General features: G+C 38.5%; 2 protein-coding genes across 2 annotated transcripts; one reads left to right on the forward strand and one right to left on the reverse strand.

The window, feature by feature from the left end:
• Positions 1 to 82: 82 nt before the first annotated feature.
• On the reverse strand, positions 83 to 10852 carry LOC110040217 (WD repeat-containing protein 5). Its single transcript, XM_089275451.1, has 12 exons — positions 10573 to 10852; positions 7957 to 8053; positions 6599 to 6672; positions 4445 to 4534; positions 4088 to 4177; positions 3806 to 3889; positions 3389 to 3444; positions 3137 to 3183; positions 2966 to 3041; positions 2745 to 2853; positions 2064 to 2151; positions 83 to 1506 (listed from the first exon to the last, which is right to left on the reverse strand). The coding sequence occupies exons 1-12, from the start codon at positions 10696 to 10698 to the stop codon at positions 1406 to 1408; spliced, it is 1038 nt and encodes a 345-aa protein (XP_089131577.1). The 5' UTR covers positions 10699 to 10852; the 3' UTR covers positions 83 to 1405.
• A 748-nt stretch (positions 10853 to 11600) lies between these two features.
• On the forward strand, positions 11601 to 25031 carry LOC110040244 (phosphatidylinositol 4-kinase beta-like). The gene is made up of 20 exons (XM_020745452.2): positions 11601 to 12920; positions 13672 to 13715; positions 13911 to 14001; positions 14273 to 14379; positions 15529 to 15691; positions 16805 to 16954; positions 17284 to 17374; positions 18081 to 18223; positions 18765 to 18862; positions 19092 to 19143; positions 19242 to 19316; positions 19395 to 19491; positions 19604 to 19684; positions 20051 to 20130; positions 20403 to 20443; positions 20629 to 20746; positions 21262 to 21368; positions 21963 to 22095; positions 22188 to 22308; positions 22946 to 25031. The coding sequence occupies exons 1-20, from the start codon at positions 12498 to 12500 to the stop codon at positions 23128 to 23130; spliced, it is 2400 nt and encodes a 799-aa protein (XP_020601111.2). The 5' UTR covers positions 11601 to 12497; the 3' UTR covers positions 23131 to 25031.
• Positions 25032 to 25233: the final 202 nt, after the last annotated feature.

Below are 25233 nucleotides of genomic sequence, written 5' to 3' on the forward strand. Positions count from 1 at the left end.
CTGGTCTATTGGAGAGTTAGCTCCATTGGGAATGTTCAAACTGAAAAAAACTCAAGAGACTGAGAACAAACAGACAACACCAGATGTTTTACTTCAGTTCATTTTGTCTTCAATCGATATAATATTACAAGAATCTATTTGAACGAGAAACTCTGTTCTGTTTGAAAAACAAGTATATATTTATTGATGTGATGTATAATACAAGACCTTGGAAAGGGTAAGGCTACGGTACACAAAAGTTCGAAAGAATGAAAAAGTTTGTTTCAAGGCCAAAAAAATAATATTATATGCTTCCATTCAAGTCCCAAGATGAATAAACCCAAAAATTTCAATGTTCTTCCTGAGAGAGCAAGGCGTGATTACTGAGATGGTCAAGGACTTAATTCTTGTGGTCGATCTGATTGAGTTAGCTACAGAAAACATAAAGAGAAAATAGAAATTTAAGGAGGAAAAAAGAGAAAGTGCATATGATATGAGGGATATGGATTGGACTGCAGTGTGTACGTTCTTTTAGAGACTTAGCCTGCCCTCTTTCACTTTGGGATCGTCACGCATTCCTTATCTCAAAAAACATGAAAGATTGTGTAACAAACCCAACTGACATCTATGTAAGCGAAGTAATTGAATAATTCAATTGGGAATGACATTAGAAAGTCTCAAAACGGTTTGGTATTTTCCTTTGCAGTTTTAGGTTCTGAAAGTGTCCGCGATTATTTGCCAAAAGTGAGCCACATTAAACTCTACGCTTTAGTTTTCTGTTTGCTAAATTCGCATTATGGCCAGAAAATTTTGTTGATTTTTGAACTAATCAGGAGTAACGCGGCAACCTGGCTTTCGTCTATTTTCCTGCATTTTGCTGGGTACACATTTTTACTTTACCCTGACTGTTCTTACGATACAGTTGAAATCCACTATTTTGAACTCTCAGGGGAAACAAAAAGTAGTTCAAAACGGCAGAAGTTCGAAAGAGCCGATAGTAAATGACTGAAGGGCAAATCCAAGGGAAATGGTTTGGGGGTTTGAAATAACCGAGTTCAAATTAGAGGGATCTAACTGTACTATTATCTGTTGTAATTGGCCAGATGCGATCAACTTGGATTGGTTTTTGTTTGGTGGCAGTCATTAGGAAGATCTAGCTTGCTTCGCCCTTCTCCTCCTGCAAGAGGTCTGAGATGGTACAAGAAGAAATTCCTGCCCAGGTACAAAAGGAACTTGCCAGCACATAGTGCAAAGTAAAGCAACTCAATAGTCCACAGCTACTGTGTAAAATAACAGTGACAGTTCCAGACACTAAAAACGCAACTATGAGTAGTTTATAACACTCCTGATTATAAAACTGTAAAGCTGTACACATTCCCACAACCATGGTACAATGCAGAAGCTTCAAAAACTTGTGCAGCGTCTGTTATGAATCGGATTTCCAGATCTTTATGGTTTTGTCATTTTCCAAAGCACCAGATGCTATGATATTTTCTGTCGGATGGCACGCAGAACAAAGGACCACATCTAAAAGACAAATTGACACTTTTAGATGATGGAAACTAGTAAAATACGAAACATGTTTCTTTGCATTTTTCCTCTGTTGGAACAAGATGCATTTTGTAAATAAACCTAGGTAATACAATTTTACAGAGGTGCTGCTACTTGTACTAACCACTCACTCTCACTTTTTTTTTTTCTGAGATGTGGTACATGAGTACTTAAGGGGTAGACGACTTGTGCTCTAATCATACACATACACCCATGTAATTGCCAAAGCTAACAAATTAAAGTCTGTTTGTGGACAAGAAAAGATTTCCTCTTGGCATGGAGCATCTATAGAATGGCAGCTTACACAGACAGCACACCTTTTTCATCACACCAAATTTCAACTGATCTTACATCATTAATTTTTCATTCATTTAATAAGTTAGTTTGGTACAAGAGAAGCACAAGAATTGAATCAGGACCCCCAAATCATGTCATTTGCCACACCTTGCCTTTGAACGGATGCTCTTTACGAGTCAATATTGTCAAGAAAGGTAGGTTATTTTATTTTAATCCAAATGAGTGAAATAACATACCACTATGCCCTTCTAGCTTCTGTACCACTTCCTTGGATTGCAGGTTCCAAATATACACCATATTGTCTTCTGACCCAGATACTATCCACTACAACATTAAAGTCAAAATTCCAGTGAGGAAAACAAGTTCATCCAATCGTCTACTTAACAATAAAAAAGCCAAGCGCATTGTTTCTAAAATAGTGTAGCCAACAGGAAATACAAAACATTAGGGTGCTACTGTAAAAGTGGAAATCACAGAATTAGCTTCAAAGTATTTTATAATGCTGAAAAACAACCCAGGAATTGAATCCCATCTGAGTGTTAGCCCTAGATGGAAAGTGAAGACCACACAAGGCAAAGCCAGATTAAAAGGAAGACCTCTGACCTAATTGCCATTGCAATACGGACTGAGCTACGAGATCAGATGGAGTAAGTTGCAAGTTATTATGGTCACCGTGGTAATTTAAGCCAATGTAGATATTAAGGGTACAACAATATTGAGCCATGCGGCATTGGCATAGTCCAAGCTGGAAAATTAGAAAATCAACTCTTGCAGGTTGGAAAATACCCTGTTCTCTGTGTTAGCACTAGAAAGAATTGGAGATTGCATGAAGCCAATTGAAATTTCTGTTCTTCAAATGTAAACCAAGAGGTAAAGCAATCTGGCATTCAATAAACAACAAATCAATGTTGCCAAACCTTGCCCCCTGTAACAGAGAAATTGGCAAATATACAGTATTTTTCATTCTTGTGACCAGTGTAAGTCTTCAGACACTTTCCTTTGCTGTAATCCCATAGTTTCAGGGTGCTGGAAAGAAAATTTCATTGCAAATATGAGTTCAAGTTACTGTAATGACCTTTTGTACTTTGCCATCAACAACTACATGTACAAAAGAACAAAACTAGGCAAACAAACTCACTTGTCTAACGTTGCTGCTAATATGTACTTTCCATTAGGAGAAAATTTCACAAATGAGACTGGTGGATTGTCATCATCTGAAATAAAAAAAGTAAGGTTTGTTCATTGACAAGTCATTACTTTTGTTTGACAATTTGATTGTATACAGCGTGCTCAATATCGAGGGACTAACCTATTAGAGTCTTGAGGCACTGTCCAGAAGCTGTATCCCAAATGCGACTAAGGAGAACAAGTACAAAGTAAATCAAACATTAAATAGATAACATTGTGACCTGGAGCTAGGTGCACATTGCACTGGCCGACAAAGCTGTTAGGCAGCAGAGTGTGTAGGTCTTATGTAGCACTTGGCATGAGGGAGATGGGTGAGGGTGGAGGCAAAATAACATTGTAACAACAAAACAAACCATGCAAGCAGTAAACCTACCAAAGGCCATCATAACTGCTTGATACAATCAGAGCACCATCTCTGTTGAAATGAACCTGAAACAGTAGTCATACCAAAAAACACTAATTAAAAGCATGCAAAAGTTATCATAAAAACTTGCAAATCAACTCTTGCAACAAACCTGTATGCAATAACCGACTACCTTGCCATGCAATGCAATCTTTTATGCAACTCATGTTGCAACTGTCACAAGAGATACATGAAACACTGAAGTTTTAGTATGTTATAATTTACGTGTATGTTGCAAATAGTTTGTATTTTGAAATGATTGTCACTTATAAGGCAAATTTCACAAAAGTCTAAAGAAGTAATAAAACCTTTTTTGCAATCTTGTTGTAAACACAAAAAATACTAATGCTAGCACTAAATTTTACATATTCAAACATTCCTTCTTACCGCTGTAACAGGATCTGAATGAGCAGGTAATGTCTTTAAGCACTTTCCTGTCTTGACGTCCCAAATGCGTACACTCTCATCAAACTAGTACAAGAAAACAAAGCAGTTTCAAAGTTGAGCGGCACAACCTGTCCAAAGTCCTGTCTATCACACACCCTCACCATCTTAAACTATTTTTTTGTTTCCTTGAGAGTTCTACTGTTGTACATGTAGCCATTTATACATGTAAATTAAATAATTAATTTATACATAACAAACAGTATTACATGTAATAATACTCACAGAGCCAGACACAATGAGGTTAGATTGTGGGTTGAAGTTACAACAAAACACATAATTGCTGTGTCCCTTGAGTGTCTTAAGGCATTTTCCCTGTAAAAAGAACATGACATCCTAAGCGTTGTACAATGATACATACTGCATGTTTTAAAATTAAACAACTTTTATTTCACTGAAAGTGAAAATATTCCTGTATACACAGACACTTAGTAAAATACATGTTATGTACATGTAAAAAAAAAAAAAGTAGAAAATAATAAATGTTTGGATGAAGTTTCGACTGAATTAATTTAGGCTTTAAACCTGAACCCTGTTTATTCAGTCTAAGAGTCAGGGTTTGAAAGCTGTCATAAAACTTACCGTAGCAAAATCCCAAATTTTCAGAGTTTTATCATCTGAAGCAGAAACAAGCAGCTTTGAATCTGATGACCAAGATACATCTGAAATACCCTGAAAAAAAGCCTCAAAATTAGTGCAGGTACAAGTAAGTTTCTACAGTCCACGTAACTTTGTCATTCCCTCATATTTCCCATTTCTTAATTTATAAGAAGCAAGAATTCTTTATTCTGTAGTATGGGAGAAGGGAAAATTTCAGACAAACTTTACTCAGACCCAGGTCTAGCTGGAGTTAAGTGTCTCTATTACATTGTATTGGAACAACCTCAACTAATTACAGGTCAGAATACATTCCAGCAAAAAGTCTTTTTATTGAGCCCCCTATTTCAACCCAAATCAATAAAATTTTAAAAAACATGTGTATCTAACCACCAGGTGATCTGGGATTACTGTTATTGTAATGATTCGATTTAGCACCCAGGGCGTTTATTCACTTTTTGTACTTCAAGGGAGGGCACTTATCAGAGACAGGGCACTTATTCAGGACAGGGGGCTTATGTCTTTTTTGAGAAACAACCAAATATTCAAAACAAAACTTTAATACGGTTTTATTTAAAAAGGAACAATAACAATATTACGAATGTGAGCAATCAAGGAAGATGAACTTCCATTGATGCGTACCCTGATGGTGCTGTAACATGATAATTAGAATAGGGATGCTTATTAGAATGGGGAGGCTTATTGGAAAAGGGGTGCTCATTATCCCATTGACTCCCGTGCTGGCCGTAACCAGCCGTAACAAGCCTTGACCTTTCTTCCACTTCTGACATCATCACCTTTGACCAAAATTGGCATCATCCTTGCTCAATTTCTGCAGGAGGAAAAGATCTTTCAAATGACACCCAGATCAGAGTGATCTGCCCAATGGAACCTGATATATGCACAAAAATTGACAAAAAATTGAGTGAAAAACTCAGAGCAAAATTCCCTGCCACTACACATGGCTACTCCTTGGCAAAAATCACCTGTCTCAATGATGCTTTCTCAGAATGTTTTAAACTGGAAGTAAGCCCAGTAGAAGGTCAATCACTGCAGCAAAAAGAAAAGATAAGGAGAAAAAGGAAAGATGAAAAAAAAATTGAAAAGCCTAAAGACGTAGGTCACTTTCTTGTCCAAAGACTCTCTCAAAATTTTGATTTCTGTGCATGCCCAAGCAAAAATGTCATAAAACGCGATGCTAGTGGAAACAAAGGATGCTGTTATGTTGCAAATGCCTTTTTGAGTAGATTGGAGCTAATTTGGCCCATATCTAGCCTGAAAATCTCCAAAATGTCCAAAAACATATGTTTTTGGCAAAAAGCTCCAGGAGTCAATGGGTTAATAAAAGCACATTTGAAGGGGGGCACTTATTTGAAAGAGGGCACTTATTGGAAGGAGGGTGCTAAATCGAGTCATTACAGTATATACTTTTTCTTTCCACAGAAATTCCAATTCCACCAGGATAGAGGATCAGCATGAAAACCAGCTGCTAAGGCTGATGTGGATTCCTTGCTAAATATAGTAATTTACATTATGGACTATGACACAAGATGCTATTATTACTGCGGATTTCAATAACACGTGGACTCTAAAAATTCAAAGCTTTACCAACAAATGCGTTTTTCGCTACAGTCAATCAAATGTTCAGCAGCTCCTCCCAACTTCAACACTGTTTCGTTGTCTGAACTGTGCTCAACGATTTGATTACCGTGCGATTGGCAGTAGTCGGAAGCTGGGAGGAGCTGCCGAACATTTGATTGATAGCAGCAAAAAATGCATTTGTTGGTTGAGCTTTGAATTTTAGAGTCCGCATGTTATTGAAAGGCGCAGTAAGTGGTACTTTCCTGAAGTTCTGGAATTATGATGTGTACATGTAGTAGGTAAATCTAAATCCAAACAATTACTGGTATCTAGCTTTGACAAAAAAGATAGAAAAGAAACTTTAAAAAAAACTGTAAAATCCCACCTTAAAGCCCCTCCCCCCCCCTCCCGGGATATGAGCCCATCTAATATAAGCCCCCCCCCTCCCCAGTTTATAAGCCCACCCAAAACCCCTTATGAAGATATAGAAGCCCATGGCTTTAACATGGGATTTTACCGTATTTTATTCCTCGACAAAGCAATAAGACTTGCCCCTACCAGCTTGTGTCCAGATATGGTTTTCTCGAATTTTCCATCGAAAGCTCCCCATATTTTTATGTACTTGTCAGCAGCTGCAAGTTAAGGATAGATCCTGTTCAAAGACCTCAACTGTCAGCATTCTCATTTTAGTGTAGTGGGCTTCTGTCGGGTTTCATCTTAAATTCAGTCAGCGAGAGTGAGAAAGGTACATGCATGTATACCTGAGGATTTGTCTGCCTTAAAGAGCTGTCTACTTTTGGCTAGAATTGATTGTATAGTGTACTGTAAACTAAAGAGCCTTTCATAGCACAATAACAGGGCAGGAAAAAATTTTGAAACCCAGTTGTCCAGCAGGCCAGTGCAATTGAGTTTTCGGTTGCCCCCACTAAAATATTACTTATCCAATAGGTACACAGTTTTCATGCTTTATCAGCTACAGACTGTATGTACATCTGATTTTGAACTTGGTTGTTCAGCCTCCCATTTGTTTGATTCACTTTGTTCCTTTCACTCTTTACTTGAATTGAATAATGGCAAAAAGAAATGCAGAATGTTCGCGGTTTTTGTCGCCATTTTGAATCTACCATATGCTTTATTAGTAGCCCCAGACTTCTGTTGTATGCAACATCCAATATGGTGGCCAACATTGCAATTGGAGGATGACACGAGCATGCTTGGATTTTAAATTTATTCATGCTTTCAACTCGTTGCTTTACTTATCTTGCAGTCTTAAGGTTTGAAATCATTTTTGATTGGAAATTATCACTAACAAGACTACTGAGGCTAATTTCACTTGCCCACCGGACCACCAAACTTCCATTTTCAGTTGCCCAAGAGCCAAATTTACTTGCCCCAAGCAATTCAATTGAACCTGGGTTTTTTTTCTGCCCTGAATAATTGCAAACTATTCCCTATATGTATAGAGCAATTTGTGGAAATCTGCACGAACAATGTACTACATGTACGTGTATAACCTAAACCACAAGAAAGTTATCTGTCCTTAGTTGACTCATTCCCAGTTATCTCTTAGAAGAAGATTGTCATCACATATGTCATATGATCAATGACACAAAAGAGGTTTCTTTTTGAGGTGGTCTATAGAAGTGAATGTGAACCAAAGAAAAGTTTAAACTTCCCATAACTCTTGTTTCGAACCTGAAGTGTCTGCTAAGGACAAGTGTTGGGAGGTTAAAACTAACATTATATTGGAACATTATAGACTACAGTACATATGACCATGAAAATGGTCCATTTATGGGAGATGCAGTCCATAAGTGGAGGTTCAGATGTACACTAGTACAAGTAAATGTTAATTTTATTTATAGTATGAAATGTCACATCAAAAATACTTGTATCAATAACAATAAACCACTTACAAGAACTTGCTAGCCAGTCTCCATTTGGACTGAACTTCACAGAGGAAATAGCTTTGGTATGACCAGCCAAAGTGTACTTCAGTATATAGTTTGGCTTCTGCATGCAAGTAAAAAAACACTAGTTAAATAGATGTCCGTATATAAATTTATCCAACTGCAGCAAATACCGTCCAAATAACAGTGCAAATATACAATGATATTGTACAGTTATTTGTACAGTAGAAAACCTGTTTGCCATGCAGGTCGGCATACGCTTGCAAAAATGTCACACTCTCCCTCTTTTCATTGATAAATTTATTAGGGAGTTTAAGCAAATCGCTACAGCTGGCTCTGATATGGCTGCCAGAAGTATATTTCCCCCAAAATGAGACACTGCACATGTACGTCGGTTGCATCCAGCCGTAACGTGAAATCTGACTATGTGAGTCCGGATGTTTTGCCGTAGTGGCTACTACGTCGGGTTTATTTTGCTTCTCTGGCCCTTTTCAATGGACATCTTGGCATTTTAAGAATTCCATTGGATACTATATCCTTTAAACTCAATTCAAGTCAAAGATTGTGTCAAGGTTGCCTTTCATAAGCTTGTAAATCCATATCCTGAATTTACGATAAGTTTTGGAAAAGGTGTTGGAATGGCGAAGCTAGTCAAGTGAAATATTCATGTTGAGCACGTGGTTGTTTTTCTTCGGTTAAGTTTGCTTTGAGGGTTTAGAGAAGATGTTTTATATCTGGATAACTATACGATGCTATTTTGCTTCTTTGAGTATTGATATATTTGTGTTCTTCACTCGATATTCTTTGAGATATTTGTCTCTGAAATTAAATATTTCATCCATCAGATTGTTATGGTACAAAGTGTATGGCATTCACTTTCGCTCAGAAATAACCTGTTCGTCCTACCGAATAATGGCCATCGTCCTTTGAGCGAAGCCATTTGGCTGTGAGAAACTAAATAAAAGAGATTTTAAACTCCTTAGCTGATGTTTCTTTCATCTTTGTATTTTGCTTTACTTGCTAAACTTAAAATTTGGCAGACCACTGAGACGTACTCTCCCCAGACCTTTTCAGTCACAGCAGCCGTAGTAGCACCAGCCGTAGTGATTTGCTTAAACTCCCTATTGACTACAGCAGCTGGATAATATATCCCCTATTAGATGTTTTGGTGTGTAGTATCGCTTTATATTTTTGCTCGTTGTTTGTATTTTGATTCACCCTACGGTTTGTCAAAATATAGCAAAACTCATAAAAATATACACTGATACTACACACCAAAATATCTGAAACAATATATTTATACCATGTCATAGAAAATACAACCAATCAGAATACAGGAAAGCCCTTGTATACTTAATGGTATTACACCCAACTTTCCCATTGCGTGCAGCACATAATGTCATACTAAAATTGTGTTTGCCAAAGACATCTTTTCTATAGCATGGTATAAAATAGTACTGTTACGCAATGCTTTTTTGTGGTATGCCATGCAATATCCCACTTGCCACATGTATAGCAGAATATACAAAAGCCTTTAGATGAGTGTGTATACAAGGAAACTACAAGATGCAAGTGGGATATTCCATGGTATACTATCGTCCATGATAAAGAGTTACATAACTAGACAATGCATTTTACAGCCAGACCACAAATCATAGTAGAATTATATGAGCAATAATTATGGGCAGCATGACTCTATTCTCCCAGAGGAGAGTTAGGAACTAATTAGCAATCAGACCAGCATAGAAAGCCCTCACGGGCTACGGGTCAATAGCCTATAAGGCAAAGCCGAATGGGCTATTGACCTGTGGCCCTCGAGGGTGAAGGGTCTAATTGTTTAAGTATCACCCAACTAGTTGGACAGAAAAGGCAATGATAAAGTTAGCAAATGTAAGTTGAAGAAATATTTATTAGGGAATAAAACGAAAGAAAGCATCACGCTCGATTGCGCCAATTTCGCTACTTGAGGACTATTGCTAATATTCCTCTAGTAGCGTAGCCAATTAAAATGCAGGATTTGTATTAGTCCACTGGTTGGGTGATACTAAGAGAGAATATTATGGGTAGCAGGTAACTGCTGCAAAGGGGTTGTCAAGGTTTGCTAGGGATAGAGAAATCCTGGGATCATGTAGGATACAGAGAGAGAGAGGGTTAGCTATAAAGTAAAACATTGAACAGACCTACAATTTGACTCAGGATATATAGTAAATAAGTAAGCCTTTATTTTACCGGGTACATCTGAAGCTGCCTTACAATTTAACACTGTTATCACATTCATTCAACGAAGCAAGCCCTGTTAAAAAGATATATAGATCAACCTTCAGGGCAGATACCCAGTTACAACTTAAGCCTCGTTCTTTCAACCCCAAAATCGATTACCATGACTCAAGCTTAAGTTTTAAAGTTTAGCTTATTAATTGCTTTTAATTTTTATAATTTTACAAAAGACAAAAAGACGATAGTTTAAGGTTGCATGCATGCATGCACTAAAGTTTTACAACTTCACTGCCTTTAGAAAACCATACACATGGTCACTACCTCACAAAGTGTTTCATATACAATATATACCTCAGCTAAGGTAATACGGTTTGCTAAATATGAACACGAAAAGCTTCGATTTACCTTTACAGACCCTGAAGAAGCTGCTGGATTTGCGGCAACGGGCTGTGTAGATTTCGAGGTTTCCGAAGCGCTATTCGGTTGAGCGGGCGAATTTTCATTTTTCACCGCTTCTTCTGCTGATGCCATATGTGTCTTGATGCCCTCAAGATACAGGGCCTTTCAGTTTGACCAGGCAACACTTCTAAAGACTTAGAAAAGAAGAGCTTTTCCTAGAGAAAAACAAGTTTATACAAACGCGAGTGAAAGACACACGTGAAGCACCCGATTCACCAACCGCAAGGACGTGTGGGTGGTGATTATCATCAAATAGGACCGCAATGCATCCAGATGATATTGGTGTACTATTCTCTATTTTCCAGTTCCCAAAAATTTGAAATGCTGTTGGGAATAAACAGACCTCCCAATAGCAAGTTTTTGTGCATTTTCTTTCTTTTTTCTTTTTTTTTTGGGTGGGGGGGGGGGGGGGGAGGGGGAGGCAAAACAGAGTGAGTTATGGGTAATTAGAAAATAGAGAATACTGTGGATTTAGTTGCGTCCTTATAGGCCAGGGTGCGTTCGATTCTTGATCTTATTCTAGATTGAAAATAACTTTCGGGTTTTCCAAAAAAGAGCTACTCCATCGTTTCATAAGTAAAGTGTGAAGAAGAGCTCCCGAAATCGACCGTCGGTAAGCTGTCGGCCGACAGGCTACCGACGGGTTGCCGACAGTTTTCTAAAACAAAAAGTTTGCTGTAGAATACTGCATGCGCTCAATCTAAGGAGCTTATTTTCATCACTTTTCGGGGATTAGGAGAATTTTCTAACATCTGTACATGTATCTCTCTTCAATTTACATTTTAAAACTACTCCTGTGTTTGGTTTTGCAAGGAAATAAGAAGGATAGTATCTTTCCTGCTCAATCGATTTTATCATATTATTTTGTTCTAATTCGTCAGTTCTCGTTCTTTATCGTTTTAAACATTTTATACACTGCTCTTCAATGTTTTTTATCCCCAGTCTCCGCGCTTTCGTAACAAACCACAAGCATTCTGGGTAATCAGAGATGCAGATGTTCTTCCTCCAAAACCCTCACGTCGACTGTTTATAGGCAGAAATCGGTGGATTTATTCTCTTGTGGCTACACTATCAACAGGAGACAACAGCTTGACGGTTTTCTTCAGGTAGTAATTTGTATTGGAGTTGGAGTCTATCTGAAAATGATTGAAACACGAAGACGTGAATAGGAGGTGGACCGAAATTTGTCAATTGAGTCAAGAGAGTGTAACTCGCTTCACTGGACCATTGGATTTTCACTAGTTTCTGGAGTAGTTTGGCAATTTTACGAGCGCGTGAAAGGTTGTGACTTTAATTTTGGATAACGCCGTAATTTTGAAGCGTTTTTGATGAAGTGCAACGTCTAAAACTTGCGCTGCCTTCGCCGGCCACCACAACATCAGCTTCACTTCCGATTGGGATACTGGCGCTGTTCTGCGTGTCTTCACGCAATAAAAATTTCCTTTGTCTGGTGTTGACACTTTCGGCAATTTTGTCGGCTGGTACTTACAACTTTATGGTCCGTTTGGAAACGGGAAGGGAGCTTTTCGTAGTCACGGTTTACCACGTTTATATTATACATCGCTCATCCTTCCAAATCAAGACGTTTTATTCTACAATCGTGACAAATAAACTTTACGAAGAAAAGGTTATTTGACTAATTTTTATTGTTTCGTAAGAAAAGGTTAAAAGGTGTGGACCTTTAAAAAGTGACACAGGCAGAAACGTGTGTGTTATTTTCATGCTTTACTTTGTTGAGCCCGGCTTGTTGCATTCGTGTGTTTGTGCCAACAATTAATTCCGTACTATAAATGTGGCAAGCACTCAATATCAAGTTATAGTTCACCAGTCTTGGAGTTACATGTGCACTACGGTGAAGAAACACAGCTGTTATGACAGACAGTCAAGGATGTCACACTGTACAGCCGACTCCTTCGTCTCCAAATTCTAACCCATTCAAATCTTGGCGTGATGTTGTTGATGTTGACTTGCAAACAAATGAGAGAATTATGCCTGTGAACAATAACCCTAATGAAGATCCGCAGGCTCATGCTCATCATAATGGAGATGCCTCTCATACAGAGTTAGACTCTCAAATGGCTGAAAGTGAGATCCAACAAAGAACTAGAAATCTGCGTAAAGATCTAAGGCTTGACCTTGTTGAGACAAACTCTGATACTAGTCTTCCTCCACCTAAAAGTTCATGGTTGCTGCGCCTGTTTGAATCCAAGCTATTTGATATGTCAATTGCAATTGCATACTTATTCAATTCCAAAGAACCTGGAGTGTTGACGTACCTTGGGAATAAACTATTTGTAAGTATATAGTTTGGAAGTTTCAAATTACAGTGAGTCCTTTTTGGTCAGCCTCACCTGGTCATACTTCTAACAAAGGATATTTTACACAATTATTCTGTATTAGTATTAGTCTGCAACCATAATAATTTTTGGAACCTTCTCTTAGCACCATCTCTCAACAAAGGAATGAAGTCCAGTCATGAACTTTTCCTATTCCTGTTTGTTTTGTGTCTCCGCTGCTATGAAGACTTGTCTATTTTAGATCTACCTTTTTTGGATATTTTAGCCAGGTGATGGTATAGTCTTGCCAAAATATTACTCTTTTCCCAACATAGTTTGTTGTCTAAATATTCTGATACATTGAACATGCTCGCATTATCTTTCACCTCTATAGAATGAAACTAACAGCAGGTGCTGGGTTTTGGAATAAAGCTCTGCCCTGGGGTTTTGTTCTGGGAACATTGATTCACTGCATGTGTAGAAGTGTTTAAAAAGCACCAAAGGTTTAACGAGATGAATACATACTATAAAATTCTGGTTACAAGCCCCCCTGGTTACAGGCCAACCTATAAGTATACTGCTTGTAAGGCCTCCTCCAAACATAAGGCCCCCCATTTATGAGCCTACCCAAAACCCCATTATAGCTGTATGAAGTTGTGTAAGCCCACGACTTAGATGCAGGTTTTTACGGTACACTGTTAGTAGTCTTTAGATCCCCCAAAAACAAGGATAGCAAAAAAATTGAAAGACATTTGGTTATTTTTCTCAGAGCTTTGATGATGAAGATGTCAACTTCTACTTGCCGCAGCTCATGTAAGTAACTTTTTGTTTCTTTTTTTATTGAGAAATTTTGGAGAACATCCAACTTGAGTAACATAAAAAATAATGAGCTGCTTATATACATGTACATGGTTGTATATAACTAATATCAGTATTGATAATTCAAATACTCTGGCTTCTTAAGTGTCATGGTTAATGGATTTTCACTAATTAGAATTTTGTTTTTAGTAACATGTACATCCATGTGGATGAAGTGTCAGAAGCTCTTCACAGATACTTGGCTGAGAGGTGCAAAAGAAGCTTTTCCTTCGCTCTGCAGGTACATGTAACTGCAATTTCCTCTGTAGTCCTGTTTTCTTTTACACTCAGTACACATTAATAATATCCATTTACAATAATGTGTGTGAAGAGACAGAGTGAGAGCAATGTACTGTTTTGCCCAAAACGCACACTACTGCTGCATCTCTTTAAATTTGCCATAACTGGAATAAATTCAAAACCCCCATTATGGTTATTTTCCTAACCTGTTATAAATGTTGAATTTATATGGTTTGTTACATTTATTTTTTATGACTCCTCAAACCCTGCAGGCTTCTTGGTTATTAGAAGCATATTGTGCTGATGGATGGCTTCCATCTAAAGAGTATGCTAGAGGCATTAGATTACTGCAGTTGGTGTTGGAGGGATGCAGGCCAAGGTACAGTATGTGACAAAAATGCACAATCTTGTAGTCCTCCATTCCTTCATTCTGAGACCAAAGGGTCAAGTAATGCGACATTATGCAAAGACAATCAATCAATCAATTGAAGTTAGTCTTTACTTATTTAACACAAGTTACATTCATTACAAGTTCCCAAAAGTAGCTTGGCTAGTCGATTTGGGTGGGAAATAAAGTCCAGGAAATGTAGTGTTCAGACCAAGGGACCCTTGTAGGGACATGATTTAAGGGGAATTTGTGTAAAGCTCCTTTAAGTAAATCAAAACATGCATGTTGCTGAGCAGTTTGAATTGACAGCACAAGGTACAGGGATAAAGCTTATTTTCCATCATGCATTGTAGTTCACCTTGTGTCCTTACAGTTTACTCTTCATTAAGTGATTAACCAACTTGTAGGACTGCAATGATGCATTCTTCCCACAATAGGATACTTACCTCAACACACTGGTTATGATGTGATAGTCCAAGAAACAACTTTTTATACTTGTTAAACAACAATCAACTCTAATTACGACTGTTCTGAAACTTCTAAGAGTTTGCAATGCACTTCAAAGCAGTGTAGACTTGTTGTCATTTTCTATTTTCATTTAAAATCACTATGCAGTGTGTATCAAATGCTAGGTTTAGGGAGGACTTGTTGCAGTTATTAGTCAAGTTATTATTTGTTATTAAAGTTCAACACTTTTTGGCACATCACCACTTCTTTATTTTATTGTTGTGCTGGGATATTTTTTCAACCTCAGTGGGACCCTGTAAATCTGGTCACCAACAAGCCACACAAATTGGCCATATCAATGGGGTAGCCATGCCAAAGGGGTTCTTTTAATAAGAAAATAACTGACTGAACTTTTTTTTGAGACCAGAATAAAGTGGGGGTAATAATGAGGTGGCTGTATTAACAAGGTTGGCCGTAAGGTGGGGTTCCACTGTATTAGTTTGCCACAAAATATATTGTGATGTACATAAGTGCATCAAGTGTCTATTGTTACAGTCCTATAACTACCTGTCAAATGAATGAGTCAATGAGTAATTGATTTATTTAATTTTATAAGCAAACTATTAGAGATGGGTAATTAAAAGGAGTAAATGCTTTTGAAAACAATAACATGATCATTGATTTTCTTAACAGGTCACCCTTAAGTCCATCAGGCGTAGTTGGGTCTCATGCATTACCTTCACCTGTCTCTCCAGCAGCCACAGGTGCAACATTAACCACTCCAACAAAGAAAACCCACCAGAGATCAAAATCAGATGCCACTGCGGCTATCACAGCTTCTACACGCCTAATGCAAGTAAGCAAGGGAAAGGAATTTTATAAGGCCAGAGATTTGTTGATAAGAATAAAGTGTTGTTTGTCTCACTATGAAGTCACTTGAGGTTTAGATCGCAACATTTTAACTGCATACTGTTAGTGTTCATTAGGAGATGAGGTTGACTGATTAAGTGGTGCAATTTATATCACAAACTTAAGGTGGACTGTGATTGGTGCATTTCAATCCTCTGCTGTTCCATATTGTTCTGGTGTGAAGTTTTTCCCTCAGTGTCCACTATTGTAACATTTTCCTGTTGCAGTTGTGTTTCTTGGCAGCCATGGGCCAGGGTTCCATACTTCCAGGAATTCCAATTCCACTATCCCAATTGATGTTATTAGGGTGAAATCTTGTGTGGATAGTTTCCATGACCTTATGTGTGTACCAGTGAGGGTTTTGATTTACATGTATAAACTTCATATCATACCTTAATGGATAGTGGCTGGGCTTGTGGGTCTGTTCTTAAATGGTGTAGGTTTGGGTAAGGGAGAGGCAAGGGCAAGTCAAAAATCCTCGTTCCTGCATAGGTCACCTAGTTTCACCACTGTCAACTGTGTGGCATCCATAGAGAATCCTGTAAACTGCCCCATTTACTTGGTCTAGTGCAACTGACAGTGTCTGTTAGTTGCACTAAGTGTGAACGGATAGGTCATGTACCTTGTTGTTGAAGGCAGTGGCAAAATGGCTACTTTACATCGTGCTGCTAAGGTGGGATGTGTCATATACATGTAGATGTTTGATCACAGTTCTCCCAGCTATTTTACAGTAAGGACCTGACTCTGATGCCTTTACTACATGTATGTTTGTTTTCTCATTATTTAAAGCTTTATATTACGACTACTGCATAATTATTGTGTACTACCTTTAAAGTAATCTCTTCATTGGCATAGAAGAATCCGAAAGCATTCTCATACTCAAAAACTCAAATATTAACGTAAACCTATAAATGCTGTGGTGTTGTAGTCAGGCATAGGTGTGATGGGGCTGGTACTGATCAATATTAAGTCTTGAATTTTAACTTACATGTAACAGATCAGTTACAGTATACATATAAATTAGGTTTTCATTGGATGTTAAAATTTGATACTGCTTCAGTCCAATGAATATGAGTCATCGCCAACTGGAGACCTGAGGTATGGCCATGCTTTTGACAGTCGCTGCACCAAACACTCACCAGCCGTATCCCCTAATGCATCCAGTCCTGCACTTACTGAGCTGGCTCGAACTCCTGACTGTGGCTGCCAGGTTAGACTACTTACACTGTAGCTTGTTTGTCGTTGCATTCTTTTAATGAATCTCATATAGCAAAGTCAATGATACAGGGGAACCAGCCCCAGTTTAAGACTACAACAGACTTGGCAGGGCTGTCATTAAGGGCTGTAACCCGTAATACCTGTTGCGGTTGAGTATGCTTGATTTTCCCTTGATGGGAGAAATTGCCTGTTGTTGAAAGAATTTACCCACAAAGTAACAAGTTTGCTACAGGTGTGGAGAGCAAAGGTACAGGTAACTACAAACTTAATGACAGCCCTGCCTGGTCAGCTGACCTAATGTTAAAAACCTGTATCTTGCAGACTCCAAGGCTTGTAGCTCAAAGAGAGTTCATGAGTGCACTGATTGCTGTAGGCAAGAGACTTACATCCCTACCAACCAAGGATCTCAAGAGTAAGTTATAAGTAATGTAACAGGTCTGAAATTGCAGCTAAATGGCACCTAACTATTTGTCCCCTTGGCATTTTTCATTTCAAGGTGAACAAGTGTTATTTTTGGAGAAAATGTAAGGTTCCAATGAGCAGTTGTAGTGAAACACATGATTTTACGACTGCCAAATTTACTGAGTACTGCATTGTTCCCCTGGTTTCTCGCCCTGGATATATATCATGGGCACACTGGCTAGCTAACAATATGTACTTTGTTGTTGTGCAAGAGGCGTTGCATAGTGGCAAAGAGCAAATAATTGTGCTGCACATTTAGTTGTATTGGAGTATATAAAGAGCCCCCTCCCTGCATGTCTAGTGCATGAACTTTAACTAGATTCCAATGCAGTCCCACAAAAAATAGAAATAATAGGACAAAGCAACCAAAGCCAGCCAAGGGATTTGTAAGACTGGTGACAAACATGCTCTCTGAGACACAGGACTCTGATATTATGACATAACATTTGTGCGAGTCTCCTTCAAAAGTTGCATGTATACTCTGTTTACTGAGAAAGCTTTGTTACCTGATAAGCAAAGCAATGTCAAAGTTTCGTTGGTCAATATGTGGCTCTTGTTCAGAAAGAAACTGGGCATTACTTCACAGGGAAACCAGTATGCAAGTAATTGTTACAGTGGCATTATTTCACAGCTACTATCTTTTGTCTCCTGTGTAGCATCCAGGCTATATGCAGAATTGTCACTGCTAAACCTAAACTTACCTGCCAAAGTTAGCCTTCCAGTGCATCCTGGAATTGGAGATCATTATGTTGTGAGGATACCGCACACTGCTGCAGTCGTTCTGAACTCCAAAGATAAGGTAAACCGTAAGTGGCATATTGGTTAGTGTGCTGGATGTTGGATTGTTGAAGCTCTGGTCCAGGTCATCCTGTTGTTTGCTGAACAGCCTACTCATAGTGCCGGGTGTATACTAGGTACTGGCAAATTAAATTCTGAGGGTAACCCCAAGGTGTAAAGAAAACACATTTGGGCTTGCCCTTTGGGCAAGCTCTAACTACATGTACATGTATGATGATGTACCAGCCCAAAAGTCATTCTCACTAGCCTACTAAGAGTTAATCTCTTACAGTACTTCTGCAATTTGAATTTCCACAAAAATCTTCTTAAGAAACTTCACTTGCCCACCAGGCAAGTACAGACAGAATCCACCAGCTCAATTGGAAAATCCACAAGCGCTGGCTATTGGACGAGACTTTTCTTGCACACTGAACCCTGCCAGGGACTAGCAAACCATCCAGGGGGCAGTATGGACACCAGATATAAGCACCGGCTTGACAACCTACAGGGCTGGAATTAATATATAACATAATATATCGGTAAATTCTCTTCATGCTTTTCAGGCTCCCTATATGATATATGTAGAAGTCTTATGCACTTCAGGAAATGAAGACGATCCATTTCCATCCAAACAGTTCCAGCCTACGTTACGACAAACAAGGTACAGAATGTTTGTAAAAGTATCAGATGTTTGTTATTGGCTGACTTTTAATTTTCCAGTGTTAGATCCGCATGTACTTTTAGGATACTTTGCGTTTTCAGCCCCAAGTTATATTGTATGCTAATTTAGTCAGCCGACCAGCGACCTTTATTTCAGTTTAATGTATTCCAGGCAGTGAGTACTTTATTTTTGTATGTGGGATTAATTTCATTGATACCTTTTTTTGTAGATCAGAAGAGCACTTACCCACCTACTGCCGCTCTGACGTCATACAATTTACAGTGAGTGATCTACTTATTGTATGTTTTGCTAAGTTAATATTTTTACATCTGTTCAAATAAATTGCGTGCCTCAACTGGCTTCTGCCCTCTGTTGTCAGGTATCTGGTGGAGATTCAGATGATGAATGCTGGTCTACAGTGATTGAAGATAAATCAAAACAAGATGTAATGGATGTAAGTTTACTGTCTTCCACACTAAGCCAGGTCAATTTATACCTACTATATGACATATACTTCTGTCACCTTGTTCAGGGCCCATTTGTTGCTGCAGGGGACATAAGACGGAGACTCTCAGAGTCCCTTAGTGCCCCCCAAGCCTTGTTCAAAAGGGACCCGGAGGATCCTTCAGGTAGGACTTGAACAAATCATTTCAATTTACCATGCCTTTACAGGTGTGTACATGTAGGTCCAGTTCTAATCCTGTAGAAGGTCTGTTCAGTTAAGTTTTTGACTCATTTCAGCTGCTGTTCTCAAGGAGCCATGGGAAGAAAAAGAAGCAAGGATTCGAGAAGCTTCACCATACGGTCATGTGCCCAATTGGAATATCCTCTCTAATGACATCCGAAGACGCTATTTTAAGTCACGTAATTTTGGTCACGTAGTTTACATTTAGCACATTCGTAGATCACTCGTTTTAGTTTGCGGCATGTTAATTGGTTCCGTTGCGTACCAAACGCTCTGAAAACAAACAAAACCCCTCACGTTGTAGCTTGAAATTGTGTAGAGAAACACAAGAAATACTGGAAAGGTATATGTCCCTCTGTTTAATCCAAATAGGGAGCGAGTGTGTCACACATTATATTGTAGGCCACTCGTCTTGTCAGGAGTTTTTCTAAAGAAGAAAGTGAAGTGAATTGGCACACGCAAACAGCACAGTAACCTTAAATTTCCTTGACTGCTATGTTTACAACTGTTACCGATGATCGTGAAGTGTGGAGATGATCTTCGTCAGGAACTTCTCGCCTACCAGCTGCTGCTACAATTCCAGGTCAGTACGATGGTTTTTATGGCTGGAGAATTTTTTACCAATGGAGCCTTTAATAGCGAAACATTCATGGCTCGTTACCTCCAACCGTGGTAATAAATACGGCGAACTTTCAAACTACATACAGGTTTTTTTCTAAGTTGCATACAGTAAGTATTGCAAGAGCAGATGTTAAAATGATATTGTTTTTAGTAAAAGAAGTGACTCATATAACCTTGAACCCACGAGTTAGTATTTTAAACTATTAAAGGTCACGTTTTGTCTTCTCCTTCCAGGCCATTTGGAGACAGGAAAGGGTGCCCCTTCGTCTAAGGCCGTAAGTATGATTCTACAATTTCCACGACGGTCATGATCGCTTCCACTCTCAACCGTCATTCCCAGCGTGACTTGTGCAATCAACCTTGTGTTACTTTACGTTACTCGTACAAGGCTCACGTGACAACTCAAGAATGGGCCATATAACACAGGAAGAAAGTTAATGACATCTGTTCTTAATATCAGATACGCTGTGGTGGTGACCTCGAGTGATAGTGGGCTCATTGAACCTGTGGTAAACGCTGTCTCTCTTCATCAGATCAAGAAAAACAGTCAAATGTCTCTCATGAATTACTTCATCAAGGTACAATCAACCCTTTGTGTCCCATGGTCAAAATGTTAATTCTCGCTTCCGACCGTAATTCCTTCTTTCTTGTCAGTTCTGAGAATTTGTAGGTATTTCAGGGCAGTGTCTCTTAGTTGATCAGTTTCCTTACTCTCATTGCGTGTCTGCTTGAGATTGTATTATACTGTTAAGAGAAATTTGATGTTAATCACTCTGGCGTTTAAAAATAAAGGCATTACATTACGTCGCCAGCTCATTCTCCCATATAACCAATCCATAACGACAAGAAAGAGTGGGTCTGCCTCAGCTTTACTTAAAGTTTAGTAAGCCATCATCAGGATTGGAAACCGTTACTAATAATGAATTTAACATACTTGAAACTTTATATTTGGACGTCGATTTTTTACAAATTTCTCCAGGTCGCGTAATACACTCCTCTCTACCATTTCGGAATAACTTGTTTCTAGCCCTTTCTTTGTTCCAGTGGGACATTTCCTATCTCCTGTAGTAATTTTCTTTTTTCTCTTTCGCAGGAACATGGTGACGTGAACTCAGAAGAGTTTCTGAACGCTCAGCGGAATTTTGTCCAGAGCTGTGCCGCGTATTGTCTGGTCTGTTATTTTATGCAAGTCAAAGACAGGTGTGTATTGTCTCCAAGACCTGAACACTGCGTTTACTCTACCTCAACATACTGAGCTCGGCACAAACAGGTTTACCCTCTTTTCATATAAAAATATTGTTTTTCGGCCCTGGCTGAATATTCTTATTTTTCTGCCGATTTTAGGCCGAAAATATTCTTGTAAATATTCTTAGATTATTTTGATGGCGTTGAAGTAATTTTGGATCCAGACTTCACGCAGTATCCTAAATCCTGATGTGACACCCATAACTCCTTGCAGAAATGTTATTAGATCGAACAAACAGCTAGTGCTGTTTTTGTTGTTTTCTGGCTGGTTTGCCATTTAGGGAAGGAATAATTTTTGTACGGTTTCGTTAACGAACATATAATTGAATTGTATTTACAAATTTTCAACACAAAAAACTAGTATTGTTTTCAAGATCTCAGCCTTTAAATTTTGCAAATTTCAGCCGCTCTATTCTTGTAAAATGTATTCTTATAATAAAAAAAAAAAAAAAAAGAAAAACAAAACAAAACAAAAGAGTGTAAATCACGTTTACATGCTTATGTGTGACCCAACTGTTACATTAAAGAGCGGTTTTGTTCTTATTTTAGACATAATGGCAATATTTTACTGGACGGAGAAGGTCACATTATCCACATCGACTTTGGATTTATCCTCTCGTGCTCACCCCGAAACTTAGGTTTCGAGAGTTCGCCCTTTAAACTCACTCACGAATTTGTGGAGGTAACTTTGTTTAGTTCGTTGCTTTTCTTGTTGTCGCGTTTTAAGTATTTTGCCGGCATGACCTCATGTGTGTTTTCACCTTTGAATTAAAGGTTATGGGTGGAATCGATAGCGACATGTATAACTACTTCAAAATACTGATGCTTCAGGGCTTTCTGGCCGCGCGTAAGAACATGGACAAGTGTCTACAGCTGGTCGAGATCATGCAGACAGGTAAATGGCAAGATTGATGATACAGCAGCGAGTGATAGAACTGTGTTTCTACTCAGTAGTGAGCTCTAGGTAGAATGTAGAGAAAGACGCTCACGTATACATGTGCGAATCCACTAAGGAAATGTCCGGCTCTGTTAGGAAGACGAACATGTACAGGTAGCTTAAGCAGCGACTTTACTCGAATCCACTACCACCATTTGATGCGCCAATTATTGGGCTGCAGTGTAAAGTAAGAAGTGAGAAATAGTGAGAACGAGACTTCAAATGCTGAATCAGTTGAAAACACACGGAAACTACTTTAGTATTTTCGCCAGCAGCCATTTTCTTTCTTGTTTCTTTTCTGGCGTCAAGTGGTTGGTCGATTTTCTACAAATTCAGAGAAGTTTAGTGAAGATACTTAACATCAATGTGTTACGGGAGGTCCGTAATGCAGTTACTATGTGTTATGAATGATCAATGAGCTGTTAATTCTTTAAGGAATATATTATTTTTCGATAGATTTTCAGCTTAGACTGGTGAAAACAATTTAGCTTCAGTTCGTTTGTTCCAACAGTAAGGGTTTCCCGCAAGCGTTACGCTATTGAAGAAATATTTTTGAGTAATGTATACTAAATTTCTTTTTTCTTCTTCTTCTCAGGCTCGCAGCTTCCTTGTTTTAACCGCGGTTCGTCTACAGTGCGGGCCATGAGAGAAAGATTCCACATGAACTTGACAGAGGAGCAGCTGGACGTTTTTATCAATGAACTGGTGGAAACCAGCATGCACTCGCTAACCACAAAACTTTACGACGGTTTCCAATACCTCACTAATGGCATCTTATAGCAAGAGATACATCTGGCAGACAAAGCTGCCAGTATGTCCTTGTTACAGTGGTCGAATGCAAGCTTTGCTTCAAGTCTTTCAGTGTCAAGTTCAGGGTTTTCACCCTGAGAACTGAGAAGGCCTGTTGAAGTCGACCGACCGCTTTGAGTGGAATTATAAAAGAGATGTGCTAGTCCAGAAAGGCTATCAGCAATTTTAACACCTGAAAACTGAACTGAGAAATATATCTGCAAAAAAATATTTCCTATTCCAATTGTACGGAATTTTTATGCTAAACAAAAGATGCTGTTAAAATACATCATCCCTTTGAAATGAAATTGTTAAACAAGGGATACGCTTCACAAAAGACGACTAACATTATTTCACCGCTAAAATCGTTTATATGCTGTGTAGTGAAAATTCTTTCAGTACCCAGCTGGTGCATGAACCACCTAAAATCCTGGAAAAAACAAGACTACTGGTCTACCGTGTTTTTTTAGAAAAAGAGCGAAGCGACGTCTGGAAATTAAATCAGTGCGTTAATCAAGTAGTGATGAGATACAACGCGATTCCTTTGCTAATGAAGTGGAAACTTAGAGATGGGTATTAATGAGAGGAGCTTCAGAAAATCCCCAAGTAAAATGTCTTCACAGAGATAACTATAGATTGCTTCCTTGGTTCTATTATCAAGCATTGCAATCAGTGGAGCATTACTGACGCTCTTGGTGGATAGACAAGCGATTCATTTGCCTTAATTCAAGAGCTGTACTCGTCAATTTAATATTGGCTATGTCGGTAACTTATTTGTCACACTCTAGGTTTACGCAGGACAAGCTGTAAAGAATCTGTTACTTTTGTTGTTTTTTTTTTAAGTGTTTTGATAAAATAATTGAACCGTTGACAACTGTTTAATCTCTCCTCGCAGTTTCGATTCATAAACTACATATATCGCAAGGCAGTAAGAATTAAGGAAATAATGGCAAAGGAATGATATTTAAACAAATTTCCCCGAGAAATCCTTTAAGAAGTTATAGAGAAACGTGCAGAGAACTTCTTTGAAACGTTAACCCCGTCATGATTGTAGCAAATGTTACTTGATCAATTCGATGCAGTAAATTTAAAATTTAGTTTTACGAAGGAAAAGGAACGCAGCGAATACGTATGTTAATAGTCTGAAGGATTGACTTTTTGAACTGTAAAATACTATTATTGATTTTGATCGCTGCCAGCATTCAACACTGATAAAGGTCGTTGATAAACGACGCTAAAAGAACGAGAATTCGAATGAGTTACTGTTGCAGTTTATTTACCAAGAACGCACCTGAGACTGTTTTTAGCTGTGAATTTTTCCAACGCCTCTTGAAAAGCAGTACGGCTTCCAACATACTACTTGCCCAAAGCAAGAAGTCTCTCTGTTCTCTTGTGTTTGTACTCTAGCCCTGACCTCGTCTCTGGCCATTTGTATGGTACATTATGAAAATTTTTGTTTTATCCGTTGCGAAGATTCCTCCGAAAATGTTTGTTTTCTCTTGTGACGATTCCTTGCGCGGGCGGGTCAGCTTAACCAGGCTCTCTCGGTTCACCCGAGCCGTTAGGAGACGCGACACCGCTAGCTTGAAGCGCGCCTTTAGGGGTGTTTTCAACCTAGGTAAAATTCAACTTTAAGTATTGATAACCCATGACCAGTCTAAACGTGCTAGTTAGTACTAACGCTGTTTTAAAAGATCTTCTAACAATCGTAATCAATGTTTAATGATACCTATGTTGTATAGTATTCATGGTATAAGATTTGTATTTAAAGTTGTTTTTTCTTTTACATGGCTGCACATGAAACCGCAGAAGAATTCACAAATACAACTTTATCATTTAGAACAGTTTTGGTTAATAAAAAGATGCTCTTATAAGCCTGTCATGGCTATGTATTCTTGGCCATGTTCTGCGAAATTCTAAATAAGTACCTTTGGCGACGGCTCTTTTGGAAACAAATGTAAATTTAAAATTGGTCTTAAATGGTTCTTTACCATAAGTCTGAAAACTGCTAGCAACTTCGTCATCCTAGTCCAAACCAACACTCGAAAATACGTACGGCATATTAAGAGGACAAGCTAAGACGCACGAAAACCG

The sequence above is a fragment of the Orbicella faveolata genome, unplaced genomic scaffold (assembly GCF_042242905.1).
Source record: "Orbicella faveolata isolate gen_17 unplaced genomic scaffold, um_ofav_v1 contig_36, whole genome shotgun sequence".
In the NCBI taxonomy this organism is placed as follows: Eukaryota; Metazoa; Cnidaria; class Anthozoa; order Scleractinia; family Merulinidae; genus Orbicella; species Orbicella faveolata.